This window comes from Colobus angolensis, unplaced genomic scaffold (genome assembly GCF_000951035.1).
Source record: "Colobus angolensis palliatus isolate OR3802 unplaced genomic scaffold, Cang.pa_1.0 Scaffold7, whole genome shotgun sequence".
In the NCBI taxonomy this organism is placed as follows: domain Eukaryota; kingdom Metazoa; phylum Chordata; class Mammalia; order Primates; family Cercopithecidae; genus Colobus; species Colobus angolensis.
In genome coordinates, this window is record NW_012120709.1 from 11,525,513 (window position 1) to 11,536,908 (window position 11,396).

Here is an 11,396-nt window from a genome sequence, read left to right on the forward strand (position 1 = left end):
ATAATTAATAACCAGTGTTTTGCTCTGAAGGGTGCAAAGCGATGACATGCCATCACACTATCTTGACTCTACAAATCTCCATTCCTCAGACATTAAGTCATACCTTGTTGCACCTTGCCCATATGGACTTGAAATGCTATCAGTGCTTTTATGAACAGTTTTTTTTGTGGAAGCCTGATGTCTGGCAATGGAGTATCTGCCATGGATTTTCTCTATTATTTTCCCAGAAAGGAAGTTTTGTTTATTATGTTGAGTAATTGTCATAGACCTGGGCCTGAACAACTAGATGAGAACATTACAAAGAAGAAATGCTATTTAAAATTCTGAGTGGGGACTTCATTTTATTCCCATTACATCAGACTCTCGGTGCTAAAAGCACCAAAGCAGGCTGTACATGTCTCTACAGGATTGCAAATGAACTAAACCGAAAGGAAGGGACTTTCTTAGTTACATTACAGTTATCATGACCTTCATTATTATTGATGAATTATCCTCTGTTGGTATGGGGAGAGAAAGAATAAGAGGCAAGTAATGTGAGAGAATGCAAGATTTATTCTAAACCAATCAAATTATTCAGGTCTCAAACAATCAGTTTTTTTACAAGAATGTCTTCTCCCTTGAAAGCAGCTCTGGGAAGTCTCTAAAGTGCTCCAGAGCTCCATCTTCACTCTGTGGAGGGAGAAAAGTGTTATTGGAATGGGCCAGCTCAGATACAAGAGCCTGCATCTGGGCTCTTAGGAGGCCTAGAAATACAAAGGGATAGGCTACAGAGAATGGCCTGTAGACTAGCCCCACGCAAGTAGACTATGTTACACAAAAGAAAAGGCAGAGGAGATGACTTCCAAAGAGAATCCATATATAATTTCATGCAAATATAATTATTTAGTGCATATTTAATTCTATGTACACACTCAATTTATTCTTTGACAATTCCATCATCATTGTATATTCTGAAAAGTACTTAATAGGGAGATGGGGTAAGAGCAGGGTGGTAGGTAAAAAAGAGCTTTTACCTTCTCTTCCAATAAATACATGGGCTTCTTAGGCTCAAGAGGGAGCGATGTTGTACATTGCTTCCCAGGACCATTCCAAGGATTCAGGATAAAAACATCTAGACTCTTTAAATGAACTACAGTAGTGATCTACCACCTACATAGAACTAGAGATGAGCTGTAGTCAGCAGAGGGTACTGACAGAATAGGTACAAGGGACACAGAAAAGTAAAGAGAAGAGACACAAGCTAAAACCACGCATAAAGGAATGGGGTCTGAGTCTGAAATGATAGGAACCCTATTATCAACTGACAAGACAAGTGAAGAAAATCATAATTGAATTGAAGATACAGGCACTATGTGGACATTAGGTTGAATCATTCCACCTTACCTTTGTGCAAACCCATCTTTGCGGCAAGTTGAGGGTCTTCTTCACAGAGATGCTTGATAAATTTGAGGCAAGACTTGGGTCCTTTTCCGATAACAAGGTCAATCAAGACTCGAGCCTTATCCATGACAGTGTCATTTTCATCTCTCACTTTGTTCATGTCTTCCTGGCTAATAATTTCATCCTCTAATAGGCAATCCAGCAAGGCATTTATTGTGCCTGCACCCACTGATTGGATAAAAATTCTTCTCTTTTTACGCAAGAGTTGGTCTGTTGGAAGCACAAAGATTCCTCAAATAATGAACACGACACAATTTCCCTCTCAATTTACCAACAGAGAAACAATCATTTAAACACTTCTCTTCACAAGTACAGTAATCCCAAGGAATGGTCTTACACCTTTGCATTTATTCCATGTACTTCCCTCTGATTCTAGCATTACCTATATATGCTCACTGAGTGACCTGGGAAACTTGATTTCATGATTTTTCTGTTAATCTCCTAAAAATCAGAAGTCATTCTGTTCTGACATATCCCAATTTCTTGAATTTTGAAGGGAATTGACAGTTTCATGAATTTTGAAGGGAATTGACTGTTTCCTTTGAGAACAACAGCTGCTGATACCCATCCTGTGCCCATTCTCATCCTGAACTACATAACTCTTCAAATGTGGACAACACTAGCAAAATTATAGCAGATACCAGTAGGATCCCAGATTCTTCCTGGCTTTTATCTGTTCCTTCAAAAATGCTGTGCAAGTCTGGGCATCTTCCCACCCTGCCTCTCCCTTCTTCTTTCCCTCTCCACCTCAAGGCTGCTCACACAAACATTCACAAAGCCTAATGAGAAAGGCAGTCCTTTCCCAAACTAATTCCTCCCTAAGACCTATCCTCTCCTGGGGAAGACTTACCAGCCATGGCTCCTCACGTTGGCACTTGCAATGTGTGTTACAGTTGCAATGACAGGCAAGGTAGCTCTATCCTTTTAGGTAGGGCGTGTATACAGATCAATGAATAATACTTACACCTACACATGTGTATTTATAATTATTTCCCAAGAAGCTGTTAACTATTGTCATTTCCCAAGGTATTTTTACATAATTGAATCTCAGATTGTAGCATGAACTGTGCCCATAAGAAAACTGCTTCACCATTCCTTGGTGGGCGAGAAACAAGAATAAGAGAGAAATGAGAAGGCACATACAGAGCTAAACACATACAGTAAACAATCTTTAATTCACTGAGATGTAAATAGAAAGTAAAATCAGAATATAGGGTAGTTTTTCCACCTAAATCAAGTACTAAGAGTTCTTTTTTTAAATTATGGTAAAATATACATAATATAAAATTCACCATCTTAGCCCTTTTACAGTACCCGCCCAGTTCAGTGGCATTAAGTACATTCACATTGCTGTGTAGCCATCAATACCATCCAACTGCAATTCTTTTCATTTTGGGAAATTGAAATTCTATACTCATTAAACTGTAACTCTATATTCTTTCCTTCCATCAGCCCCTGGCAACTACCATTCTACTTTCTGTCTTTATGAATTTGACTTCTCTAGGTATCTCATGTAAGTAGAATTATACGGTATTCATTTTTTGATGCCTGACTTATTTCACTTAGCATAATGTCCTCAATGTTTATTCATGTTGTGGCATGGGTTACAATTTCCTTTCTTTTTGAAGTTCAATAATACTCCATTCTATGTATGTACCACATTTTAGTTTACACATTCTTCACTGAGCACAGATTTCTTCCCCCTTTTTGCTATTGTAAATAACACTGCTATGAACATGGTGTACAAATATGTTTTTGAGATTCTGCTGTCAACTATTTGGAATATATACCCAGAAGTGGAATTGACAAATCATAGAGTAATTCTATTTCATTTTGTTTTGTGGAATCGGTATGCTGTTTTCCATAGCAGCTGCAGTATATTACATTCACACATATAAAGCACAAGCATTCCAATTTGTCCATGTCCTCGCGAATACATATTATCTTTCTTTCTTTTGATAATAGGCATCCTAATGGGTGTGAGATGGACTAAGATTTCTTACCTTCCTTTCATTGTCTTTTACCTAAGCTCTAGGCAGTCTACAGACACAAAAATGGTGTATGAAGCAGTTTTACTATTTGGAATGAAAGTGTTTTATTATCTAAGGCCCTTTGTCTTCAGATGGCACCATTTTAAGTAACACTGTATCACAAAGATTAAGGGCACAGACTCTGAAGCCAGAATGGTTGGATCCACATTTTAACTTCTGATCTCAGGAAAGAAAATTAACCAAGCCTTAGTCTTCCTATTTGCCAAATAGGTTTGATGAAAATTCCTACCTTGCAGTTTTATTGCGATTTAATGAACAAATATAAGTCATCAAAATATGCCTTGCTTCTGCGTCCCTGTGCTGTGCCCTGTAATCCCCCTCGAGATGGTTACAGGGATCACTCATGTTTATTTTCCATGGTTTAGTATCCCTCATTGTTAAGCATATTGGAAACTGCTGCTTCATATCATATATTTTGTCTGTTTTTGTTTGTTTTAGACAAGAGTGTAAATCCAGTCTCTATTAAGTCATCTTGACAGAAAGTAGGAATCTCAGGTCCTTAATTTTAACTATAAATTTTCACCTCAGGTTTCATTACTAGAGCCTAACCTTAGAGACATTCTTTCTTTCAGTTCTCATCAAGACCTGTTCCTCCCAGTCCTCTGAAATTTCAGTCTCAACTTTTTGTTTGATAAAACCTTATTTCAGATTCTTTTTTCACTCACTTCCCACTTCCTTCCTTATCTCTTCCATTGGCCAGTAAATATTTCTGATTTTCTGTCGATCAAAAACAGTCACAAATTACCCTATTTCATCAAACTTTGACTTTATGAACAAACACATCTATCATAGAACTTCTTCGGTGTTCTGCTTCACAGAACCCTGTTATTCTTTTCTCTAGAATTTGGAGATGACCTATTTTTTAGTATTGTGCTTTGTACCATCTAAAATTTCTGCTGGAATTTTAGTTATAAAGGCAGGGACTGGCCGGGTACGGTGTCTCATGCCTGTAATCCTAGCACTTTGGGAGGCCAAGGTGGGTGGATTGTCTGAGCTCAGGAGTTCGTGACCAGCCTGGACAACACTATGAAACCCCATCTCTACTGAAATACAAAAAATTATCCCAGTGTGGCAGTGTGCACCTGTAGTCCCAGCTATTCAGGAGGCTGAGAGAGGAGAACTGCTTGAACCCAGGAGTCAGAGGTTGCAGTAAGCCGAGATCGCGCCACAGCACTCCAGCCTGGGCGACAGAGTGAGACTTTGTCTCCAGAAAAAAAAAAAAAAAAAGCCGGGACTCTGTCTGTTCATTTTTACTACATTATCTGGATCGGAAAGTTTCAGTTCTTTTTTATACAGGAACTTAGTAAATATTTATCAAAAAATTTTTACACCGCATGTTTTCCACAGTCTAAATATATAATTGACTATTATTTCACATCACAGGTTGTGTTTACAGCTTATTTTTTTCTCTATGAGGAAAAAATATTTATATCTCTTATATCTCTCAGATTTTTAATACTTCAATAAATTTATTCAGCATGTATTGACTTTCTTTGCTATCAGAACTTAGTGTTTGGGAATAATTAAAAAACAAAACATAGCACAATGTGAATAATTTATGTAAATATGTATGTGTATCATTGTGTAACATGTGTAGGTGGCTTATCATATACATTTGTCTTGACTTGTATGAATAAGTAAATGAATGTAACATATAATATGGGTCTTACAAATATTTCCACAAAGTAACATCAAGAATATATTTGGAGTTACTTTATGAGTTATATGATGAAGAGCGATCCATTTGCACTTCTCCAGAAAACGTTATTTTTGAACAAAGGAAATAATAAATCCTAAGCAAATAATAAATCCTTTTATCCTTTCTTTTTTTAAAAAAGTTGAAGATTGTATATAACAGATTAAAGCAAGTAGGAAAGATAAAGACTCAGATTTCTTTGTCCATATACAAAGAGTAACATGATGGACTTAGATGATTATAAAAGACACATGCAAAGGTTGTAGCATCACAGGTGAAGGAATAGGGCTCTAGAACCACAGTTCTGTAATTCAGAAGGCAAAAACCATTATTTTATATTTGATGCTATATGTCATGTTTTCTAGAAAATATTATTTTATTTAATCTTCAAAATTTACTCAAGGCAGAACAGCTACAAAGTGATACAGTAGCTACTGAACTCACATTTGTGCTGAAGATTCTTCTATACCTTACCATAGATGCCCTCTTCTGATAACAGACCAGCCAGTAGGTAACACTGAGGACACTTTATCTCAGTCAACACTGACTGGTCCATTTCCCATAGCAGTCATTAACAGAGATTACCTTTGCTAAGGCGGCTGTGTCCTGGGGGGTTTTGTAGCCCCCCCCTTTTTTTTTTGGCACAAAAGGCATCATGTTCTGCATTTGGAATGGCCCAAAGTTCTGAATAATATTGCCTTATTGTTTTTGTTGGTTTACCTGAAATAGCTTAAAATTCAGAATCAAACTGCCTTGAATTCATACCTGGCAAATTCTACCAGTGTTTATTCAGGCAATGTATAGGATTTTTGTGAGCCTCTACTTCCTTATCAATAAGAATGAGATAGTAAAGCTTATCTGGCACATTGGGACTAAATATTAAATATGACTACATGTCTAGACAAAATAATTAAATAAATATTAAATAAGAATAAGGTTTTACTTGAGCATTTTAGAAATTCTCTCTGCTCTGCCCAGGCCTTGAACACCACTGGAAATACTCTTCTCTCTACTATACTATCGCCTTTTAAAAATTATATTACCTTAAATAAGATGATTTGGGGAATCGGTCTTTTATATATAGTGCTACATATATATATGTTTCAATTTTTTACTTATTTAATACATATGATGATCGTATGATGTGGATATTAGTAATCCCATTTTGCAGATAAGAAAAATGAAGCACAGAGCTTGAACACCTTCCAAAGGTCCCAAAGCAAGGAAGTGGCAGAGACAGAATTCAAATGCAGGTGGCCCAGCTGCAGAATCTGGTTCTTGATCATTATTCCAGGCCATCTCTCAGAACCTGGTTGTAGAAAAGATGACAGGTGTCTGGCACATAGTAAGAGCTTAACACAGTCTATTGATTGTTTGTGTTAACTTAGTATTATTATCTCATACAGTCCTGAAAGCAGGTGCTGTGCCACATATTTCCTTTTGTACTTTTTATACTGCACACTCACAAGTGAGCTAGATAGCACAGGCAAGTAATAGCTTCTTCACCTTATGAATAATGAGACTGCATACTTGTTACGAGATGAGATGAGTCAGAATGAGAGTCCAGTTTTTCTCATTCCTAGGCCAGCTCTCTCTAGCGCCACCTTTCTTGTGAGCACTGTGCCAAGTCTTCTGAGAAGACAAGAAAGGTAATATTGAGGGGAGAGGGAGGTCTGCTTTCAAAAGGCTAAGTGTAGACTGAAGGACAAAAGCATAAGCACAGGGGAAAATATATAACAACAAAAGAGAAGTAGAAAATCCTCTAAAGGGCAAGACAAGCTAAGAGTGCTATAAATGGACTTCAGTAAAACACGGATTTAAAAGTGCTCAGGGCTTTAAAGAATGACAGGGTTTTGAATCCAAAATGAAGAACAAAGGGCACTATATTTTAGGAGAGCCTACTGTGTACCAGGCGTTGTGGTGAGTGCTTTATGTACAATAGGCATTGCTCACTCATCACCACAGTGAAAAATATTCCTATTTTACATATGACAAACGGACCTCTCCCACATTAAAACTCTTGTATGAGGTCATATTGTTCATCTCCAGTGGATATCAAACTCAAGTTCACTCTTCCAATTGCAAAACCCAAGCTGTTTCATGTGCAAATACAAGAGACAGAAAGACATTTTATGCCTATAGAATGGCATAAAAATTGAAAGCACAGAAATTAGAATGCAGAGCATAAAAACAAAATTATTATCTAGATAAACTGGTTTCTTTACAAGGCACTTATCACTAACTGATACTTTATTTATTTGTTGTCTATCTAGTTCTACAAAATGGGCTTCTAGGAAATAACGACTTGTCCATCTTCTTTGCTTCAATACCCACATCACCTAAAACAATAGTCACATCACATTAAACAAATGTCATCAGTATATATTGTAAAATATAAATGATTTAGAGTGAATGGAAGAATATATATCAAATACAGCAAATTTGTGAATGAAAATTAATTTAGAAAAATATTTGATAATATAGAGCAATCAGTTTAAAATCAGAAATTAAATGAAGGAGATAAATGTCAAAGAATATGAATTATTGAGTTAATCATAACACATTTCTTCATTTATTTTCATCCATTAAATACTTATTTATTGAGTATCTCATAAATGTCAGTTAATTAGAATATAAGGATTTATTATTAAAACAAAAACACAGTATTCACCTTGTCCATAAGGACTTTTGCTGACTAATAGAGAATGTGGCCATGTGAGTTAGTGATTAAACCACAGTCAAAGTTACAAAACTAAAGTCTGCATGGCTGGGAGGTAGTGCATGTAATCCACTGCTCCATTACTAGATGAACAGGTCTGTCAATAGCTTATTTCATTCTTTCGTAAGTTTAATGTGGACCAGAACAATTTTAGATTCTATACATCTTAATTCACTCAAAAATATTTATTGTGACCCTACTAATTATATATTATACTCAGCAAGAATAGTATAAGTTAATAAGAACATAGAGTCTTGACTTCATAAAGCTTACCTTCCAGTAGAGAAGAGGAACTTAGTCCACAGACCAATAAATAAAATACTTGCAAGTCATCATGCATACCAACAAGAACAAATATGTGGAGACGTGGGTTAATTTACTACTGCTTCTGTAACACATTATCGCAAATGTAGTGACTTCACACAACACAAATCTATTAGCTTATAGTTTTGGAAGTCAGAGTCTGAAATGGGTTTCATTGGGCTCATATGAAGGTGTGGGCAGGGCTGTGTTAATTCTGGAGGCTCTAGGGGACAATTCTTTCTCTTACATTTCCTGGCTTTTAGAGGCTACCCAATTTTTTTAGTTCATGGCCCTGTGTCATTCTGATCTCTGCTTCTGTTTTCGCATCTACTTCTTTACTCTTCTGCTGCCTTCTTTCCTTTATAAAGACTGTTGGGATTAAATTCGGTGCATCTGGATGATGCAGGGTATTCTCTCCATCTCAAGAGACTTTATCATATCTGCAGAGTTTCTTTTGCCATGTAAGGTAATGTATTCACAGATGCAGGTAATTAGGACATGGACAAATTTGAGAGTCCATTATTCTACCTACTACGGAGGTAATGTTGGGAAACGAAGCACTTGGGGCAGCAGAATTTCCATAAGAAAGTTCTCACTGAGTTGGTGATGCTAGGTATTCTATAAAATAATTAAAGGGAAAACACCATTTCACTAATTCTGGGAGTACCTAAATCATATTTAGAACATTTTCTTTTATTTTTGGACATCAATTTTAAATAATTTTTTGGTAAACCACAGAATATACAATTTTCAAATCTGAAAAATGTAGGCATAAGGAAATTGCAATATGTGACAGCATAAAGTGACTTTGAGCCCGTTTTACAGTGGATTGTAAGTTAAAAAGTATGTAATTATGTTATGATTGTTGTCATCATTATTTTCAGCATGGAAGAAAAGAATTGCCTACATAAATTCAGATATAATAAGTAACAGTGTTGGAACCTTAAATATGATTCGAAGATACAATTGCAAATTCATAATACCTCCAGTTTTAACAAAATATGTATTTCTTATCTTTGTGAAAAAGGCCTAGAGTTATAACAGTCTAGCAGTAATAATCACCTCTAGTTTCCAATATAATTTCTAAAAACTATTTACCACTAAAGGAGGTAAGGCTTCTTTGAGAAGTAGCTGATCCCAGGCAGGGGTCAGAAAATTTATGACATAAATGTAGAATGTTTTCTTGAGCCAGAAAACAAGGAAGCTCTCATGGATCATGCTAAAGAGGCAAAAGAGACAAACTGAAGGACTTCCACTGAGCAAGATGGGGAAATTTTAACTTCAGAAAGAATGATGTCTTTAAATGATTATTAAAACACATAGGGTATATCAAAAGCAGTGAGTATGAACTAAGTTTCTTAGAGAGTATGAGAAACAAAACAAAACTTTTGAGCACCAGTAAAAGTTGCCAGGGCACCAATTAATTGATAATTAAAGTGAAATAATTAAGTCTTTATCTCGATCTTTTCATGTGAATTATATTTCTGAATTTGATAATTAAAGTGAAATAATTAAATCTTTATCTTGATCTTCTCATGCGAATTGTGTTTCAGCCTAACAAAATTAGGTGCTAGTACATAAGGGAAAATTCTTGTATTAAGAAGTCCAGTTAATTAATAAACTGATAAAAATTAGAAAAATCCTATAATCTCACAGGTTGTAATGACAGATATGATCATGACAATGGCAATCAGTGGGTGGTAAAATCATTAGTAAAGGTTGACAAGGACCTTTAGAAAGAAGGGATCAAGCCGAACTCACAGATTATTTCTAGTATCATTAAAGCTGAGACATTTCAGGTGTTATGTACCTTCTAATATTCTACAGTATGAAGTAATCAGCATCACCTAAGAAGTATTCTTTCAAAATAAAATTAGCCTGAATCTAATCACAATTTTAGAAGTAACTTTCAGGCCAGGCGCAGTGGCTCACGCCTGTAATCCCAGCACTCTGGGAGGCAGAGGTGGGTGGATCACCTGAAGTCAGGAATTCTAGACCAGAAAGGCCAACATGGCAAAACCTTGTCTCTACTAAAAATACAAAAAGTAGCTGGGCATGGTGGCACACACCTGTGATCCCAGCTACTCGGGAGGCTGAGGCAAGAGAATTGCTTTAACCCGGGAGGCAGAGGTTGCAGCGAGCCAAAACTGCGCCATTGCACTCTAGCCTGCACGACAAAGTGAGCACTTGTCTCAAAAAAAAAAGAAAGAAAGAAAAGAGGTAACTTTTGCTTTCAATTGACAGCAAATCTGGGGCATAGATGAAGTAGTTAAACACCACCAGAAGTCAGCTAAATCCTGAATGTGAGCTATTCTGTGGGAAAATTTACCTAATTATTTCAAAAGGCTTTTGTACTTAAAAAGAGAAAATCAAAAAATATTTATAAGAGACACAGATATAACCAGATGCGAAGAGCAGATATCATTTGCATTTTGACTTATATAAACCAAGTGTACTACTTTTTTTCAAAATACATAATAAACTAAATGGCATCACAAAAAATTAAACAAATATTCATGAGTTCATACTGATATACAGTCATGTACTACATAAATATATTTCAGTCAAGAATAGACTACATATATAAGATAAAAGTCACATAAGATTACAATGGAGCTGAAAATTTATTATCTAATTTTTGCTATATTATACATTATATCATTATTTTATAGTGTACTTCTTATACTGATTTTTTAAAAGTTAACTGTGAGACAGCCTCAGGCATGTCCTTCTAGAGGAATTCCAGAAGAAGGCATTGTCATCATAGGAGACGACAGCTCCATGTATGTTATTGCCCCTGAAGACCTTCCAGGGAGACAAGATGTGGAGGTGAAAAAGAGTGATATTGATGATCCTGACCCCGTATAGGACTAGGCTCATGTGTCTGTTGGCTCTTAGTGTTTAATTTAAAAGTTTTAAAAATAAAAAAAGAGAAAATAATAGTACAAATTTTAAACAGAAAAAGCTTATAGAATAAGGATATAAAGAATGAAGGGCACGGTGGCTCACGCTTGTAATCCCAGCACTTTGGGAGGCTGTGGCGGGCGGATCATGGGGTCAGGAGATCAAGACCATCCTGGCTAACACGGTGAAACCCCGTCTCTACTAAAAATGCAAAAGAGTAGCCAGGTGTGGCGGCGGGGGCCTGTAGTCCCAGCTACTTGGGAGGCTGAGGCAGGAGAATGGC

General features: G+C 36.2%; 1 protein-coding gene across 1 annotated transcript; it reads right to left on the reverse strand.

Moving 5' to 3' along the window:
* Nucleotides 1–321: 321 nt before the first annotated feature.
* On the reverse strand, nt 322–2,299 carry CARD18 (caspase recruitment domain family, member 18). The gene is made up of 3 exons (XM_011926648.1): nt 2,291–2,299; nt 1,384–1,650; nt 322–669 (listed from the first exon to the last, which is right to left on the reverse strand). The coding sequence occupies exons 1-3, from the start codon at nt 2,295–2,297 to the stop codon at nt 665–667; spliced, it is 279 nt and encodes a 92-aa protein (XP_011782038.1). The 5' UTR covers nt 2,298–2,299; the 3' UTR covers nt 322–664.
* Nucleotides 2,300–11,396: the final 9,097 nt, after the last annotated feature.